The 20,039-nt window shown below is 49.3% G+C and overlaps 1 protein-coding gene and 1 pseudogene across 1 annotated transcript; both read right to left on the reverse strand.

Annotated features, from left to right (window-relative positions):
- Window positions 1-1,461: 1,461 nt before the first annotated feature.
- LOC146542513 (uncharacterized) lies at window positions 1,462-5,353 on the reverse strand (annotated as a pseudogene).
- On the reverse strand, window positions 1,462-19,164 carry LOC104915696 (uncharacterized). The gene is made up of 4 exons (XM_085210773.1): window positions 14,202-19,164; window positions 13,532-13,866; window positions 6,327-6,501; window positions 1,462-5,985 (listed from the first exon to the last, which is right to left on the reverse strand). The coding sequence occupies exons 1-4, from the start codon at window positions 14,251-14,253 to the stop codon at window positions 5,648-5,650; spliced, it is 900 nt and encodes a 299-aa protein (XP_085066899.1). The 5' UTR covers window positions 14,254-19,164; the 3' UTR covers window positions 1,462-5,647.
- Window positions 19,165-20,039: the final 875 nt, after the last annotated feature.

A 20,039-nucleotide genomic window follows, 5' to 3' on the forward strand; every position in this document is an offset into this window, starting at 1 on the left:
TGCTGCCGGTGACCAGTTGTTTAGATTCCTCCCAGGCTGGCAGCCTGCCCCGCATTCTCTTTTCTGCCGTTTTTCCTCTCTCTGGTCCTTGCTGGCATTACAGCCCATGTAAATTATTTGCAGTTCCCATTTACAAAACAACATTAATTACAAGACGCTATTATAATTAAGTGATTCATTTGCTGATCATTTTCCTCAAATTCCAACTTCTGTAATTTCCACCACTGATTATGGTATTTATTGCAAAGTTGTCTGCTTTACGTTTCCTCCAGCGGGAGGAATAATAAGACCAATTCCTCCAATAAGACAGTATACAGCCCTGGGGACTTGTTTTTTCTTCCTTCTTTAATTCCACGGTTCTGCTTCTCGTCTTGCCACCTGACACACACTATTCAGAACGCGCACCTAAAATAATATGCATGCTTTCTTACAACAGCAAACCATGACCAAGTCTGCAACCACCAAGACATCACAAACTGCACCAATTATAATTCCCTATACCGTTCCACCACTGATTACAATATTTTATCAAAACCTTTTTGCTGGTTGTGCTTCCTGGCCGGCCAATTATTTCTTTCCAATGTGCTAATACACATTCCAGAGGTGTCTTCTTTAGCATTTCTTTGGAGTTACTTGCTGCCCTTTTGGACAACCGTCCCTCCTCCTATTGATAGGTAATGGAGTCTTCCATCTCCTTCAAGCCGTGGTTGTACATCAAATTCCTTCAGGGAGAGCCATAACCAATATCCCCAGCAAGATGGGAGCTTCATTAACAAATTTGTTTTTCCACTGATCTCAGGTTTCCACAGGTAGTTTTCGTCAATTCTAGTTCTCCAGCTCCCCATTCTTCCTTAACTCTTTTGTCTTGACTTTTTTTCAATTACAACACACCACTACAAAGTTCACAGTAGCCAAGATGCCATGAACAACATCAATTACACTTCCACATACCATCAATTACTCTTCCATATACCATCAGTTACACTTACGTGAACTTCCACATACCATCCATTACACTTAACATCCACACACCATCTTGCCCCAGTCCCTACAAAACCACAAGTCAAACAATACATGAACACATACCACTTACTCTAACAGTTAAGACACTCCATTACAAGAACTGTCCAGTTTTATGTTCCTGGTTTCCTTAGGCAATAAACAAAACACATTATCAAAGCCAAGTTTCAGAGCCTTACTCTCAAAACCTACACGTGCCTGGTAGGACACAAACCTGCCATCAGGTATTTCCCAAACACATACCTAGGTGCTCAGGCCCAATAAATGCCAACCCTGCGATCTCCAATGACTTACAGGTGGCTTCCCCAACCCAGCAACACCTGCCTGCAATTTACTCAATTGCAATTACTCCCAAACCAGGCCTGCCCTGTGATCTCAGCTGACTTATGGGTAGCCTCCTCAACGGACCAGTCCCCAAAACTTACAAGTAAAGAATGCCTCTTATTTTTATTTTTGTTTATTTATTTATTAATTTCAGATGTCTGTTCCACAGTGATCCAGTTGAGGTGAAGAGCCCCTCTGAAGAATGCCCCGGGGGTGCCCAGGGAGTCCTGTTCTCAGCGGGTCCCACAACTGAACACAGACTGTCCCATCTGGGCTGCCACCTGAATAGAAAAAATCCATGTGTAGGAACTTAACAGCAAAGTATTGTTACCATTAAGTCAGGTATTCTCTAATAGCAGCACCAGAAGCACTGGCATATTTCCACCATAAGCACTTCAAAGATTACGTGATTCAGAGTCCATTATGTTTCCACAGATAGTACATACTCATCGATTACACACGAGACAATTAACATATACACGCCTATCTCAGGGAGTGATTTATGAGGTTTCCAGTCTTCTATTCCATGGTCTCTTCTACCGTCTAGCGTCCTTTTGGCACCATGAGAGCCCAACCGACAGCCTTGTCTTTCATCCAGTGCTCTTCCTTTCTTGTCCTCCACATGAACTTTATTCATAGATATATGCTCAGCAGGAGAAAGCCTATTATGCTCGCTCAGCACTCAGCCATTAGCTCTGGACATCTGCTCGTCCCTGGATAGAGATAAGCTTGGCAACCTGACTTTTAATCATATGCTCCGGGGTGTTAGAAGATAAGGAGGATAGAGGAGAGTATCGTGACATCTGCCTGTTGCATTCCAACCTCATCCCAGAGTGAGACAATTCAGCCTCGTGTGGGGGCCCTGACTTTCATCATTATGTCTCTTTCGCTGAGGGTTTCTCTTCAAAACAGTACAGCAGTACAACACGCTTTCTAGTATGTAATGCTACCTCATAACTATTAGCTACATCTAAAAGCTATTACAGTTTTGCTAGTGAGAACTAATCACATAATGAAACAATTCAACACCAGCATTTCTAAAAGTACGCTACTAAAATATATGGTATATCTGCTTTCTCAAATCGTCCATTTCCAAAAACCCTTTACGAAATATATTGCGGCCTACTTCTTCAAATCAAGGCCACTCGAAGCAAAGGTGTGGATTTTGATGTTTCCATGTGGAACAAACTGCACCCCCTTCACATTCATTGATTCACGCTGACACAGAAATGGAAGGCCAAACAGCAGATGCAGTGGGTGTTGCGTTTCAGCAGTGGCAATAGGGACTTAAATGTGAAGCCATGTTCTGGACGGCAACGCACGGCTGTCACACACAAAATGAAAAGTGTCTGGATCAGTGCATCTGTTCAAATCGGTGGATTATGACCAGGGAACTGCACGTAGAGATGAACGTTTGCTTCAGTGCACAGAAAACAGTGGTGTCAACAGTGCAATACAGCAAACTTTGCACAGGGTGGTCCCATGAACACTCACACAGGAACAGAAAGAACACAGTATGCCAATTAGCAAGAAACAATTGAACCCATATGAGGCTCCAGGTGTCAGTTTCCTGGATCCCATCATTACCAATGATGCGGTGTGGCGTCAAGACTACGAGCCAGAGTCAAAAGTGCCAGAGTCCATGGAGTGGCAACATGAGAATTCCCTATCAAAGAAGAAGTTCAAGATACGGTGCTCAGCGGGCATACCGATGTGCACTGTGTTTTGGGATAGGAAAGGAAGGGGTGATCCTTCTGGATTTGCTAGGACCTGGACAATCCATCAACTCTTACCACTCAGTCTCAGTACTGACAGTGATGAAGGCTTGAATTTCCAGAATCAGGTCAGAGAAGACAACTATCTTTCTCTTTCAACACCGTCATGCTAGGCTCCACACCAATTGGAAGACTGTGGTGGACAGAGCTCGTTTTGACTTTACAGTCCTGGCACACACAACAGATCGTCCCGATTGGGCACCTTCATTCTTCCATCTGTTCAGACTGGTGAGAGATGAACTGTGTGGGCAACATTTCCTGGTCAACTGTGCCAGCATGGCAGCTGTGAAACAGTGGGCTGCCTCCACTGGTGCAGGTATTTACAAGCATGAAGTGACGGCTCCTGTAAACTGCTGGTAAAATGCACAGCTAATGGTGGTGACTATGTTGAAAAATAGTGTTCGGGAGCCGAGAATCTGCTCTATCAATTAGTGTTATTACTGTGCTCTTTCTATCTCTTGTAGCTTCCATGGAAACAAAGATGAGGCATTGCTATCAGAGCAACCTATCTGCATTGCAGGGCTTCTGTTTGCCCTGCTCTCTGCAACTCCACAGACCTCATTCTATGGATTTCATCACTCCAAAATGCACCTGTAACTATACCAGAGCCTTTCACACTCATGGAAAGGGCCCATGGCTGCTGATGGAAGCAGGCAATGCTGTTGCTAGAAGTACCCAAATGCTTTTGGGCACCCAAGGGAAGAAGGGAACCAGGAGCCGATCCAGATACTCTGCAGATAGAAAGGGGGGCAGAATGGCCAAGCTGATTTGGTGACCAGAAATACACCAAACATAATCCTCAGGTTGCAACACTGCTTTTGTGACTCAGGAGAATGAAAGGAGTGGTGAAGTGAAAGAAGGTTTTGGTGACTGGACAGGGCCATCTGTGATGTGCAGCAATGACCCCTCACTGTCCAGGAAACAGCCAGAGCCACTCAAGTGCCTGCCAGCCCTGTGGCTCCTGCAGACTTGACAGTGTTCAAGAAGGGGTATTTTTGTTAAAGCTCAGGAGGATTTCCTGTTCCTGTGTGAACGGCACAAAAGTAGCGGGCTGAGTCGTGGGGGTGCAGGGCACACAAAGACAGAGATGCCACAGCGTGGTCATTGTCTCGAGAGGCTGTGGCTCGATGCTCCATCTTGGGGCTGAAGGAAGTGTAAAAGGGGGAGCTGCTAGCATAAGACAGCCAGTGGAGATGGCCACTGCGTGCCTGACGGTACCAAAAGACATGGTAACTTTTGAAGTTGGAGCCAAAGCCCTGGCAGGAGAGGGACACAGACTCTCCAGGTTCTCGCAGACCACCTCCAGCTTCCACAATCCTGAGCTGTGCACACACCCCTGCAGAACGAAAGCGCCCTGAGCTGCAGTGTAATAGAGCTAATGGAGGGAAGAAGTTTCCCAGCCACCCTAATGCCCCAGCCTGGAACAGACAGAAAATCACAGAATCATAGAATGCCTTGGGTTGGAAGGGACCTCCAGAGTCATCAAGTTCCAATCTCTCTGCTACAGGCAGGGCTGCCAGCCACTAGATCAAGTACTACATCAGATGGCCCAGGGCCCCATCCAACCTGGCCTCAATCAACTCCACAACATCTCTAGTCAGCCTGTTCCAGCACCTCACCACACTCTCAGTAAAGAACTTCCCCCTGACATCTACTCTACATCTCCCTTTCTTTCATTTAAAAACATTCCCCTTGCCCTATCACTATCTACCCGTGTAAGAAGTTGATTTCCCTCACTTTTATTAACTCCCCTGAAATACTGGAAGGCTGCAATGAGGGTCTCCCCTCGGTCTGCTCTTTTCCAGGCTGAGTAAGACCAGCTCCTTCAGCCTGCTTTCATAGCACAGTCCCTCCAGCCCTTGGATCACTTCTCTTGCACATGTCTCCGCCCTCTGCAAAAGCTCCACATTCTTCCTGTGTTGGGGCCCCAGACTGGGACACAGTACTCCAGATGGGGTCTCAGGAGGGCAGAACAGATGGGCACAACCACCTCCCCTGCCCTGATGGCCACCCCTCTTCTGATGGAACTCAGGATACCATCAGCCCTCTGGGATGCGAGCATACATAGCTGGTTCACATTCAGTTTTTCATCAACAAGAACCTCTAAGTCATTCCCAGCAGGGCTACTCTCAAGGAGTTCTTCTCTCAGCTTGTATACATATCTGGGATTGGCTTGACCCAAGCAGACAATCCCTTCTTACAGTTTTAGAATTCTTTGCCAAGTTCAGTTCCATCTATGTTTTTGCTTTCCCAACCCCATCTCGAGCTGCAGATGGTTTGGTACCACCAAAACTGCAGTGTGGCTCTCACACTCCTACTCAGGGCTCAGCCAGGGCCACTCCCACAGCATCCGTCTGCTTTTGTGCCTCAGGAGAATGAAAGGAGTGACAAAGTGAAAGGACACCTTGCAGAAACAACAGGGTCAACGCTGCCTTCACCTCACTGTGCAGGAGCAGCCCAGAGCCATTCCACTAACAGCCAGCCCTGTGGTTCTGCAGCCATGGCTGTGTCTAACAAGGGGATTTTTGTTACAGCTCTGAAGGATTTCCTGTTCCCGTGTCAACCGCACAGAAGTAGTGCGCTGAGTCGTGTGGGTGCAGGGTGTGGAGAGAAAGAGAGGACACAGATCGGGAATCCTCACGAGAAACCGTGGCTCGAGCCTCCAAGTCAGGGCTTAATCTAACAGTATATGAGCCAGCGCTGATGAAGGACAGCCACTCGAGACAGCCACCAAGTGCCTGACGGTACCACAGTACAGGATAACTTCCAAAGCTGAAGCCGGATCCCTGGCAGGACAGACGCACGGACTCCCCAGGTGCTTGCACACCTCCGCCAGATGCTTCCAGTCTCAACTGTGCACACACTCCTGTAGAAGGACAGCATCAGGAGGCAGGCATGGCACATCCAATTCGGTAGGAGGACATTCCCCAGCCACCCCAATGCCCACGGATCATAAATTCATGAGCTGGGAACCTCCTCTCTGCTGCCACAGCCCCAGGCCAGGGGCGCTGCCCCAGCCGCCCTCCTCCGCGGGGCTCAGCCAGGGCCGCTCCCGCAGCATCCGTGTCCCCACACAGCCGCCCTGTGCCACGCACAACAGCCGCTCCCGCGCACCGAAGCCGAGCTCCGGGCCTCCGCGCGCCCGCGGGGCAGCAGCAGGAGCCGCGCCCGGCCCCGGCCTCGCCGCCCTCCGTGCCCGCCTCTCACCTGCCGGCCCCAAGGCCAAGGCCAGCAGCCACGGCCCCAGCCCGGCCGCCATCGCGCCCCGCCGCGCCGCCGCCGTCTGCCCGGGCGGCGGACAGGAGCGGAGCGGGGCCGCGCTCGGGCCGCCCCTCGTCGGGCCCCGGCGGGACAGCGCCCACCGCTCCTCTCCTCCCTCTCCTCTCCTCTCCTCTCCTCTCCTCTCCTCTCCTCTCCTCCTCTCCTCTCCTCTCCTCTCCTCTCCTCTCCTCTCCTCTCCTCTCCCTCCCAGTAAATCCATGTGGCCTCTGCTAGGACCATGCTAGAATATGTACTATGAGTATATGCTGCTTCCTCTCATGTTGCTCTGGAAGATGACTTCACCACTGCCGTGCACTGCTGGTTTCTTGACATGTTGCTCCCCAGCCACCTGGTCAGTGACTGCTGCAAGAGTACTGAGGACAAGCTGTGATTGCCCCAAGAATAGGAAAGGGTGAGAGCAATTCTGGAGGGTCACGGCAAAGCTTGATTCAGCTCTGAATTAAGCTGACAACAATTCAATCACTAGATCAATCAATCAATCACTGGATCTGCTGTGTGAATCACTTGTGGGAGCTCGCCATTGTTCACTTAAAGGGATTCTGGAAACCTCCATATTCATCACCATCCCCACAGCTCTGTGCTCCTCCCCTCCCATCTGTCTAACAACACCCAGCTCTGTCTGGGGTGCAACAGGCAAGAGGGAAGGGAGGATGAAGACGATGTTGTCTGTGCAATGGGGGATGCTTCTCACTGTGTAGGCAGGTGGGCGCGGGGCAGTGTGGGGGTGTTTAATCAATGGATATACAGATGGTGTTTAATCAATGGACATACAAATGGTATAGATATATATCCAGGAGCTTGGCTAATATAATTTATATTGGAGAAATAAGAGAAAGTCACTCACCCTGTCCTGGGCTCACGAGATGAACTCCTGATGGAGCAGATCTCCAGAGAGATCCTTCCCCACTGGCAGTCAGCTCTTAAATGGCTCTAGGAGAGGTGCAGCCAGGCTCCACCCCTTCCTGCAGCACAGGTGATTTGCCTTCACCTGTGCTCCCATGGCTGGCTCATTGCTCGCCTCAGGTGATCAATCAAAGGTTCAGGCCGTGATTCAGCAGCCCCATACAAGGGGACAGGTGCAGGAACAGAGTGCGCTGTCTTCCAACTCCAACCTAACGATGATCAGGATCCCGGAGCTCTCATCAGGCTGGCATGATGGCATGGTTTTATTATTTTTGTTACTGATATTCCACATCATAGCATCATGTAGTGCACTGGAAGTTAAAGAATTAATGCTCCAGTTCCATGGATTGTCATTTTTTTGTGGGTACCTGGTTCTCAGAAGAGAAGGACAACTACAGCTCCCACTGTTCCATTTCCAATTTTCATTCAGAGAGAAAGATAAAACTTCTTAGAAGTCATTAGATGGCCCCTTTCCTTTACTGCTCATCTCTGCAGAGCGTGCTCCAAGTTGAATACTGGATTTCATGCATTGAAAACAACAACAATGTCAGCATTGGAATAGAGCAAAGTTTGCATCAGGTGGAAACTATGAAGGCAAACAGTGGAACAGAAAGAACAGTGAATGCAAGTTTGTTAGGAACAAATGAAGCCATACGAGGCTCAAGGTGACAGTTTCCTGGATCACATCATTAACAATGATGAGGTGAGGTGTCATCACTACCAGACAGTCAAAAGAGACAAAGTCCATGGAGTGGTTACATAAGAATTCCCTATCAAAGAAAAAGTTCCAGACACAGCCCTCAGCAGTTAAAGTGATGCACTCTATCTTTTGGGATAGGAAAGGGGAGATCCTTCTGGAGTTAATAGAACCAAGAAAATGCATCAGCTCAGACCACTCAGTCTCCATGCTGACAGCACTGAAGGCTCAAAACTCCAGAGACAGGGCAGAGTAGAAGGCAACCATTTTCTTGCAACACGATAATGCCATACCATGAATACACCATACCAATTTGAACACCGTGGTATACACTTGGCTGAAAACTCCATCCACAACCATGATGTAGTCTGTGTATCACAAATTTGGACTTCCATCTGTTTGGGCTGATGAGAGATGTACTCTGTGGGCTGTGTGTGTTACCATTTTCCTAGTAACAATGCCAGGATAACAGCTGTGAAACTGTGGTTCACCTCTACTGGTGCAGGTACCTGGAACGCAGGCTGCTCCAGAAGTAATGCCTCTTTTTTTTTAATAAAGTTGGCCCACAATTTCAGAAGTGGATGTTGGTGGTATAGCTGTAGAGGCTGAACCTTCTTGCCAATATTCCATTTTATTTCCTTGCTGTGCAACAGTTGCCAGCAGAGTGGCGGTCTGACAAAACAGTGTCTGACATGAGATTGAATATGAAGCAAAGGTGTGGATTTTCATATTTCCATGTGGAACAAATTGCACTCCCTTAACAGTCATTGATTCTTGCATCTGCTCAAATCAGAGGATTACGACCAGGGAACTGTATGCAGAGATGAACGTTGGCTTCAGAGTGTTGAAAAAAAATGTATCAGTGATGAAGTGCAGCAAACTTTACAGCAGATGGGTTCCATGAATATCTACACAGAAACAGAAAGAACACTGTATGCAAGTTAGCAAGAAACAACTGTACCCATATGGGGCTCAAGATGAAAGTTTCCTGGATCACATCAGTAACAGCGATGAAACGTGGTGTCACCACTACGAGCCAGAGTCAGAAGAGCCAGAGTCCATGGTGTGCTGACATGAGAATTCTCTGTTGGAGAAAAAGTTCGTGAAACATCCTCAGTGTGCATAGTGCTGTGCACTGTCTTTTGGGATAGGAAAGGAACGGGTGACCCTTCTGAGTTTGGTAGAACCTGCACAATCCATCAGCTCAGACCACTCAGCCATGATTCTCACAAGGCTGAAGGCTTGAACTTCCAGAGTCAGAGCAGAGAAGGAGGCAGCCATTCTCTTGCAACACGATAACACCACACACCATACCAATATGAAGACCATGGTGCACACTGACAATTTTGGCTGAACAGTCCAGTCACAACCATGATGCACTCTGTGTATGTCATATTTGGACTTCCATCAGTTCCGGCTGATGAAAAATGTTCTCTAAGAGCTACATTTTCCTGGTAACAATGCCAGCATAACAGCTGTGGAACTGCGGTTCACCTACACTGGTGCAGGTATTTACCAGCATGAAATGAAGGATCTTCATCATCACTGGGGAAAATGCATAGCTAATGGTGTAGACTTTGCTGAAAGATAATATCCTGCAGCTGTGATTCTGCTCTATGAAATAGTGTTACTGTGCACTTTGAAAATGCTGTAGTTTCAATGGAATCAAATGGGGGAAACTGCTTTCAGAGTAACTTACATACACTGCAGGATCTCAGCTTGTCCTGCTTGCCCCAACACTACAGACTGTGTTTGTGGGTCTATATCATTCTGAAATGCACTTGAGATCACAAAGATATTCATTCATTGCTTTGATGGAAAAAAACTCATGGCTGGTGGATGGGAGCAGGCAATGCTGTTGCTAGAAGCGCCCAATGTGCTTTTGAGTACCCAAGGGAAGAAGGAAAGAAAGAGCAAGTGCAGACATGCTGAAGGCAGGAAGGTGGGCAAAGTGGCCAAACTGATCTCAAGAACAGAAACGTGCTGAACATAATCCTCAGGTCACAACACCGCTTCTGTGACTCCGCGCGCCCGCGGGGCAGCAGCAGGAGCCGCGCCCGGCCCCGGCCTCGCCGCCCTCCGTGCCCGCCCCTCACCTGCCGGCCCCAAGGCCAAGGCCAGCAGCCACGGCCCCAGCCCGGCCGCCATCGCGCCCGCCGCCTGCCCGGGAGGCGGACAGGAGCGGAGCGGGGCCGCGCTCGGGCCGCCCCTCGTCGGGCCCCGGCGGGGCAGCGCCCACCGCTCCTCTCCTCCCTCTCCTCTCCTCTCCTCTCCTCTCCCCTCCCCTCCCCTCCCCTCCGCCCGGCCCCGCGGCCCCTTCGGCGGAGGACGGGGCGGGGCGCGGGGCAGCGCGGGGGGCAGAGGCGGAGCGCGGCGCCCCGGCACTCGGAGGCTCCGGGCCCTGGGCTGATCCCCGCGCAGCCCTCCGTGCACGACGGGCCCGGGCCGAGGCCGGACACAGCGCGGCTGCCCCCACGCACGGCTCTCGGCCCGCAGCCTCTCCCTGCACGTGCCTTCCCCGATGGCCTCCCTCCTCTCCCCTGACGTGGCATCGTGCAGAAATCAGACTGTAAGCCTTTAACTCCATTCTCCTCGTTACAGCTCCATCTAGACGGCCTGTGCTCTACCAGAAGTCTCCGGGCCTCCCTGTCCTGTCCCCGTTAAGGCTACCTTAGCTAGTGCTTGTGAGTCTGCTGCTTTGCCCATGGCTGCACCCCGGCCGAAGGCTATTGCCAGCAAAAATGTGGAGATGCAGCCTGAAGTGCCATGCACACAAAAAAGGAGGGCTTCGGCCAAGAAAAATGTGCAAATTCTGACAGAGATCCCACTGCAACATGCTAGTGCACAGGTGTGTGGCTGCAGGGAGTGCCAGGGCCTGGCCTTTGCAATGCAAGGTGATGGAGACAGCGCTTGTGTTAGATGCAAGGTGCTGAATAACATACTCAGCCTTGTGGTTGACCTCAAGGAGGAGGTGGAGAGGCTGAGCAACATTAGGGAGTGTGAGAGGGAGACTGACTGGTGGTGCCAATCCCCATGGGCCCTGAGATTCGGCAGCCAGCTGAGGCTCCACGTGAAGCACATCTCCCCCTACCGCCTTACAAACAGGTAACAGAGGGGAACAGGCACGCAGACAGTGTTCCTGCTACACTGAACCCCCTGCCCACTCCTCCCCCTAACAACATCGGTGAAGAATTGGGGCAGGGGGCATAGGGCAATGGCAAAAGGTCCCTGCTCGGCGATGCATGAAGTTGGTGGCTAGGCAAACACCTGTGTAGGGTCAAGAGACTATTAGGGCTTCTCCCACTCAAAAGGTGGCCCAGCTCAGGTGCTTTTACGCTAATGCACGCAGCATGGGTCACAAACAGGAATAGCTGGAGGCCATGGTGAGGCTGGAAAACTACGATATAGTCGCCATCACAGAAACGTGGTGGAATGGCTTGCACAGCTGGAGTGCTGTGATGGATGGCTACTGTCTGTTCAAAAGAGAAAGGCAAGGCAAGAAAGCTTGTTAGAAAATAAGGGATGGCAGACACTGGGTCTGGGATAGTGAGGGGGATGAAGGCTATAAGGATAAGGTTTGAGAACAGCCCGAGGACATTTGGCAGGAAGGTGATTAGATGTCCGCAGGGCAAGAAGAAACCGGTGTGGGGGGACGCCCCCCCAAAAAGGCCAGGAGTTTACAGCGAGAGAGGACAGAGCCTTTGCGAGGAAGACAACAAATCTTCATCCCATGACCCACTACGCACATGCAAGAGGGGAGGGTCTGCATGCTAATGTACTCTTGGGGGTGTGATGAATATGTATCCGAATTCCAGGAAAACTATTGATTATGTATTAGTTCAGCCTATATCTGAAGCACGATTTTTCCAGACGGTGTGCAAGTTCGGCGGATCTATGGCCCTGCACCCGGCGTCCGCGCAGCACTGAATAAACCGTACCTGCTTTGTAATCTTACTTGGGTTACAGAGTTTGATTCCGCACGTCAGTACTGGGGCTGTTCAGTCTGTGGAAGAGGAGCCTGAGGGAAGACCTAATTGCTCTCTTCAAATATCTGAAAGGAGGTGGCAGCGAGAGTGGGGATGGTCTCTGCTCACTGGTTACAGGTGAGAGGACGAGGGGAAATGGCCTCAAGATGTGCCAGAGGAGGTGTAGGTATGAGATCAGGAAAAACTTCTTTACAGAAAGGGTTGTTAAGCACTGGAATAGGCTCCCCAGGGAGGTGGTTGAGTCACCATTCCTGAATGCGTTTAAAAAACGTTTGGATGTGGTGCTGACTGATGGTACTGGGGCTGTTTAGTAAGAAAAAAAAGTGTGCACAAGTTTGTCAGGAACAACTGAACCCATCTGAGGCTCAAGGTGACAGTTTCCTAAATCACATAATTAACAGTGACAAAACATATTGTCACAACTGTAAGACAGAGTCAAAAGAGCCAAAGTCCATGGAGTGGTGACATGAGAATTCCCTACCAAAGAAAAAGTTCAAGACACAACCCTCTGTGGGTATAGTGATGTGCACTGTCTTTTGGGATAGGAAGAGGGGAGATCCTTCAGCATTTACTAGAACCCAGGCAATCCATCAGCTCAGAATGCTCCGTCTCAGTGCTGACAATGCTGAATGCTCAAACCTCCAGAGTCAGGCCCAAGAAGGCATCCTGCAGTATGATAATGCCTCACTCCATACCAATATGAAGACCACTGACAGTTTTGGCTGAACAGTCCTGCCACAACCATGATATAAGGTATGTATGGCACCTTTGGACTTTCATCTTTTTGGGCTGATGAGAGTTGTACTGTGTGGGCTACAACAATGTCAGCACAACATGACACTGTGGTTCACCTCCCCTGGTGCAGGTATTTACCAGCATGAAATGAAGGATCTTCGTCATCACTGGTGAGAATGCATAGCTAATAGTCTTGACTATGCTAAAAGTCTTGCGCTGTGAATCTTCTCTATGAAATAGTGTTATTGTGCACTTTGAAACTGTGGAAGCTTCACTGGAATCAAATAGGAGACACTGCTTTCAGAGTAACGTTTCTACATTGCAGGATCTCAGATTGCCCTGCAACACTGCAGATGCCATTTGTTGGATTACTTCACTCTGAAAGGCTCCTGATACTCGCCAACTGCTTGGTTCACAGAGACAGATACAAGGTCACTGTATTTGCTAATGGAAACAAGCAACACGGTTGCTAGAAGTGCCCAAGTGCTTTAAGTACCCAAGGAAGGAAAGAAAACAAGAGCAGGTGCAGACCAGCAACAGGTAGGAAGGTGGGCAATGTAGCCAAGCTGATTTGGTGAACAGAAATACGCTGAATATAGTCCTCAGGTTACAACACTGCTTTTGTGACTCAGGAGAATGAAAGGAGTGACAAAGTGAAAGGAGACCTTGCAGAAACAACAGGGTCATCTGTGGTGTGCTGTGGTAACACCTCACTGTCCAGGAGCAGACCAGAGCAGCTCCAGCTCCTGCCAGCCCTGCGGCTCTTGAAGTCATAATCATGGTTGTGTCTAGGAAGAGGTTTTTTGTTACAGCTCTGCAGGATTTCCTGTTCCCGTGTGAACAGCACAGAAGTAGTGCGCTGAGTCGTGTGGGCGCAGGGTGCGGAGAGACAGATAGGACACAGATCGGGAATCCTCTCGAGAAACCGAGGCACGACCCTGCACCTCAGAGTTGAATCTCGTATATGAGCTGCTGGTGCTGATGTAGGACAGCCACTTGAGAGAGCCACCAGGTTCCCGACGGTACCACCGAATATTGTAACTTCTAAAGCTGAAGCCGGATCCCTGGCAGGAGAGCTGCACGGACTCCCCAGGTGCTCGCACACCTCCGCCAGATGCTTCCAGTCTCCACTGTGCACACACTCCTGTAGAAGGACAGCATCAGGAGGCAGGCATGGCACATCCATGGAAGGAAGATGTTCCCCAGCCACTCTGACACTCGCAGGGCAAAGAGATGTCTACATCCTGTGCTGCCACAGCCCCAGGCCAGGGGCGCTGCACCAGCCGCCCTCCTCCGCGGGGCTCAGCCAGGGCTGCTCCCGCAGCATCCGTGTCCCCACACAGCCTCCCTGTGCCACGCACAACAGCCGCTCCCCGGCACCGAAGCCGAGCTCCGGGCCTCCGCGCGCCCGCGGGGCAGCAGCAGGAGCCGCGCCCGGCTCCGGCCCCGGCCTCGCCGCCCTCCGTGCCCGCCTCTCACCTGCCGGCCCCAAGGCCAAGGCCAGCAGCCACGGCCCCAGCCCGGCCGCCATCGCGCCCCGCCGCGCCGCCGCCGTCTGCCCGGGAGGCGGACAGGAGCGGAGCGGGGCCGCGCTCGGGCCGCCCCTCGTCGGGCCCCGGCGGGGCAGCGCCCACCGCTCCTCTCCTCTCCTCTCCTCCCGGCCCCGCGGCCCCTGTATTCTTTATCTGTGCTGGCTCCTACCTTTAACATAACCTTTCCGGGCCGGTATTATTTGATTTGAAAATGAAACTTTTTTTTGGTGCTTCTGTTGCTGTTGGCTGCTAACTTCCACCACTGTTACGAAGCCAGCTGATGCCACAACAGTAGCAGTTGCTATCATTCTTCTGGATTTCCTTCTTTCATTACTATCTCCTCAATTTTTCCATATTCCTCATCTTTCTTCTCTGTCCTCACAACCTTATCCTTCTTTCTTCTTTTGCGTTCTCTGCTTCCTCTCTATTCCCTTCTTTGCTTTTGTCAGACTGTATCTTTCCCTTTTTTTTTTTTTCCCTCCTTTTCTTCCGTGCCCATTGGTAAATATAAAAACCAGTTGTGTCAACCAAAGCTTCTATTCCAGTTTTGCCTGCAGCCTTGCCCCGGAGGCTTCCAGTGCTAACGCTGGGATGTCGGATTTCCTAGATCTCCGCAGAGGAGGGCATTCTCACTTCCAATGCATCCCACCTCAACCCTCCCCCCTTGCAGTTAGCACACCCTGCTCCACACCTGCGGTCTCCAGCCCAGCTTGCTCTGAGCATTCTGTTTGCAAGCCGTAGGTGGGGCAGCACGGGGCAGATCTGGTGCTGCCGGTGACCAGTTGTTTAGATTCCTCCCAGGCTGGCAGCCTGCCCCGCATTCTCTTTTCTGCCGTTTTTCCTCTCTCTGGTCCTTGCTGGCATTACAGCCCATGTAAATTATTTGCAGTTCCCATTTACAAAACAACATTAATTACAAGACGCTATTATAATTAAGTGATTCATTTGCTGATCATTTTCCTCAAATTCCAACTTCTGTAATTTCCACCACTGATTATGGTATTTATTGCAAAGTTGTCTGCTTTACGTTTCCTCCAGCGGGAGGAATAATAAGACCAATTCCTCCAATAAGACAGTATACAGCCCTGGGGACTTGTTTTTTCTTCCTTCTTTAATTCCACGGTTCTGCTTCTCGTCTTGCCACCTGACACACACTATTCAGAACGCGCACCTAAAATAATATGCATGCTTTCTTACAACAGCAAACCATGACCAAGTCTGCAACCACCAAGACATCACAAACTGCACCAATTATAATTCCCTATACCGTTCCACCACTGGTTACAATATTTTATCAAAACCTTTTTGCTGGTTGTGCTTCCTGGCCGGCCAATTATTTCTTTCCAATGTGCTAATACACATTCCAGAGGTGTCTTCTTTAGCATTTCTTTGGAGTTACTTGTTGCCCTTTTGGACAACCGTCCCTCCTCAAATTGATAGGTAATGGAGTCTTCCATCTCCTTCAAGCCGTGGCTGTACATCAAATTCCTTCAGGGAGAGCCATAACCAATATCCCCAGCAAGATGGGAGCTTCATTAACAAATTTGTTTTTCCACTGATCTCAGGTTTCCACAGGTAGTTTTCGTCAATTCTAGTTCTCCAGCTCCCCATTCTTCCTTAACTCTTTTGTCTTGACTTTTTTTCAATTACAACACACCACTACAAAGTTCACAGTAACCAAGATGCCATGAATAACATCAATTACACTTCCACATACCATCAATTACTCTTCCATATACCATCAGTTACACTTACGTGAACTTCCACATACCATCCATTACACTTAACATCCACACACCATCAGTTTAACTTCACTCCACACACCATCTTGCCCCAGTCCCTACAAAACCGCAAGTGAAACAATACATGAACACATACCACTTACTCTAACAGTTAAGACACTCCATTACAAGAACCGTCCAGTTTTATGTTCCTGGTTTCCTTAGGCAATAAACAAAACACATTATCAAAGCCAAGTTTCAGAGCCTTACTCTCAAAACCTACACGTGCCTGGTAGGACACAAACCTGCCATCAGGTATTTCCCAAACACATACCTAGGTGCTCAGGCCCAATAAATGCCAACCCTGCGATCTCCAATGACTTACAGGTGGCTTCCCCAACCCAGCAACACCTGCCTGCAATTTACTCAATTGCAATTACTCCCAAACCAGGCCTGCCCTGTGATCTCAGCTGACTTATGGGTAGCCTCCTCAACGGACCAATTCCCAAAACTTACAAGTAAAGAATGCCTCTTATTTTTATTTTTGTTTATTTATTTATTAATTTCAGATGTCTGTTCCACAGTGATCCAATTGAGGTGAAGAGCCCCTCTGAAGAATGCCCCGGGGGTGCCCAGGGAGTCCTGTTCTCAGCGGGTCCCACAACTGAACACAGACTGTCCCATCTGGGCTGCCACCTGAATAGAAAAAATCCATGTGTAGGAACTTAACAGCAAAGTATTGTTACCATTAAGTCAGGTATTCTCTATTAGCAGCACCAGAAGCACTGGGATATTTCCACCATAAGCACTTCAAAGATTACATGATTCAGAGTCCATTATGTTTCCACAGATAGTACATACTCATCGATTACACACGAGACAATTAACATATACACGCCTATCTCAGGGAGTGATTTATGAGGTTTCCAGTCTTCTATTCCATGGTCTCTTCTACCGTCTGGAGTCCTTTTGGCACCATGAGAGCCCAACCGACAGCCTTGTCTTTCATCCAGTGCTCTTCCTTTCTTGTCCTCCACATGAACTTTATTCATAGATATATGCTCAGCAGGAGAAAGCCTATTATGCTCACTCAGCACTCAGCCATTAGCTCTGGACATCTGCTCGTCCCTGGATAGAGATAAGCTTGGCAACCTGACTTTTAATCATATGCTCCGGGGTGTTAGAAGATAAGGAGGATAGAGGAGAGTATCGTGACATCTGCCTGTTGCATTCCAACCTCATCCCAGAGTGAGACAATTCAGCCTCGTGTGGAGGCCCTGACTTTCATCATTATGTCTCTTTCGCTGAGGGTTTCTCTTCAAAACAGTACAGCAGTACAACACGCTTTCTAGTATGTAATGCTACCTCATAACTATTAGCTACATCTAAAAGCTATTACAGTTTTGCTAGTGAGAACTAATCTCATAATAAAACAATTCAACACCAGCATTTCTAAAAGTACGCTACTAAAATATATGGTATATCTGCTTTCTCAAATCGTCCATTTCCAAAAACCCTTTACGAAATATACTGCGGCCTACTTCTTCAAATCAAGGCCACTCGAAGCAAAGGTGTGGATTTTGATGTTTCCATGTGGAACAAACTGCACCCCCTTCACATTCATTGATTCACGCTGACACAGAAATGGAAGGCCAAACAGCAGATGCAGTGGGTGTTGCGTTTCAGCAGTGGCAATAGGGACTTAAATGTGAAGTCATGTTCTGGACGGCAACGCACGGCTGTCACACACAAAATGAAAAGTGTCTGGATCAGTGCATCTGTTCAAATCGGTGGATTATGACCAGGGAACTGCACGTAGAGATGAACGTTTGCTTCAGTGCATTGAAAACAGTGGTGTCAACAGTGCAATACAGCAAACTTTGCACAGGGTGGTCCCATGAACACTCACACAGGAACAGAAAGAACACAGTATGCCAATCAGCAAGAAACAATTGAGTCCATATGAGGCTCCAGGTGTCAGTTTCCTGGATCCCATCATTACCAATGATGCGGTGTGGCGTCAAGACTACGAGCCAGAGTCAAAAGTGCCAGAGTCCATGGAGTGGCAACATGAGAATTCCCTATCAAAGAAGAAGTTCAAGATACGGTGCTCAGCGGGCATACCGATGTGCACTGTGTTTTGGGATAGGAAAGGAAGGGGTGATCCTTCTGGATTTGCTAGGACCTGGACAATCCATCAACTCTTACCACTCAGTCTCAGTACTGACAGTGATGAAGGCTTGAATTTCCAGAATCAGGTCAGAGAAGACAACTATCTTTCTCTTTCAACACCGTCATGCTAGGCTCCACACCAATTGGAAGACTTTGGTGGACAGAGCTCGTTTTGACTTTACAGTCCTGGCACACACAACAGATCGTCCCGATTGGGCACCTTCATTCTCCCATCTGTTCAGATTGGTGAGAGATGAACTGTGTGGGCAACATTTCCTGGTCAACTGTGCCAGCATGGCAGCTGTGAAACAGTGGGCTGCCTCCACTGGTGCAGGTATTTACAAGCATGAAGTGACGGCTCCTGTAAACTGCTGGTAAAATGCACAGCTAATAGTGGTGACTATGTTGAAAAATAGTGTTCGGGAGCCGAGAATCTGCTCTATCAATTAGTGTTATTACTGTGCTCTTTCTATCTCTTGTAGCTTCCATGGAAACAAAGACGAAGCACTGCTATCAGAGCAACCTATCTGCATTGCAGGGCTTCTGTTTGCCCTGCTCTCTGCAACTCCACAGACCTCATTCTATGGATTTCATCACTCCAAAATGCACCTGTAACTATACCAGAGCCTTTCACACTCATGGAAAGGGCCCATGGCTGCTGATGGAAGCAGGCAATGCTGTTGCTAGAAGTACCCAAATGCTTTTGGGTACCCAAGGGAAGAAGGGAACCAGGAGCCGATCCAGATACTCTGCAGGTAGAAAGGGGGGCAGAGTGGCCAAGCTGATTTGGTGACCAGAAATACACCAAACATAATCCTCAGGTTGCAACACTGCTTTTGTGACTCAGGAGAATGAAAGGAGTGGTGAAGTGAAAGAAGGTTTTGGTGACTGGACAGGGCCATCTGTGATGTGCAGCAATGACCCCTCACTGTCCAGGAAACAGCCAGAGCCACTCAAGTGCCTGCCAGCCCTGTGGCTCCTGCAGACTTGACAGTGTTCAAGAAGGGGTATTTTTGTTAAAGCTCAGGAGGATTTCCTGTTCCTGTGTGAACGGCACAAAAGTAGCGGGCTGAGTCGTGGGGGTGCAGGGCACACAAAGACAGAGATGCCACAGCGTGGTCATTGTCTCGAGAGGCTGTGACTCGATGCTCCATCTCGGGGCTGAAGGAAGTGTAAAAGGAGTAGCTGCTAGTGTAAGACAGCCAGTGGAGATGGCCACTGCATGCCTGACGGTACCAAAAGACATGGTAACTTTTGAAGTTGGAGGCAAATCCTTGGCAGGAGAGGGACACAGACTCTCCAGGTTCTCGCAGACCACCTCCAGCTTCCACAATCCTGAGCTGTGCACACACCCCTGCAGAACGAAAGCGCCCTGAGCTGCAGTGTAATAGAGCTAATGGAGGGAAGAAGTTTCCCAGCCACCCTAATGCCCCAGCCTGGAACAGACAGAAAATCATAGAATCATAGAATGCCTTGGGTTGGAAGGAACCTCCAGAGTCATCAAGTTCTAACCTCTCTGCTACAGGCAGGGCTGCCAGCCACTAGATCAAGTACTACATCAGATGGCCCAGGGCCCCATCTAACCTGGCCTCAATCAACTCCACAACATCTCTAGTCAGCCTGTTCCAGCACCTCACCACACTCTCAGTAAAGAACTTCCCCCTGACATCTACTCTACATCTCCCTTTCTTTCATTTAAAAACATTCCCCCTTGCCCTATCACTATCTACCCGTGTAAGAAGTTGATTTCCCTCACTTTTATTAACTCCCCTGAAATACTGGAAGGCTGCAATGAGGGTCTCCCCACGGTCTTCTCTTTTCCAGGCTGAGTAAGACCAGCTCCTTCAGCCTGCTTTCATAGCACAGTCCCTCCAGCCCTTGGATCACTTCTC

This window comes from Meleagris gallopavo, chromosome 29 (assembly GCF_905368555.1).
Source record: "Meleagris gallopavo chromosome 29, MGAL_WU_HG_1.1, whole genome shotgun sequence".
Classification (NCBI taxonomy): Eukaryota; Metazoa; Chordata; class Aves; order Galliformes; family Phasianidae; genus Meleagris; species Meleagris gallopavo.

What these genes read in the sequence shown, in the direction of transcription:
- LOC104915696 (XM_085210773.1), bottom strand. Translation starts at nt 14,253, where the DNA reads ATGGCGGCCGGGCTGGGGCCGTGGCTGCTGGCCTTGGCCTTGGGGCCG. An exon ending in CTTGGCCTTGGGGCCGGCAG is followed by an intron (nt 13,867 to 14,201) that starts GTGAGAGGCGGG and finishes GTCCTTCTACAG; the next exon opens with GAGTGTGTGCACAGTGGAGA. An exon ending in CAGGAAATCCTGCAGAGCTG is followed by an intron (nt 6,502 to 13,531) that starts TAACAAAAAACC and finishes GAGGAGAGGAGA; the next exon opens with GGAGAGGGAGGAGAGGAGCG.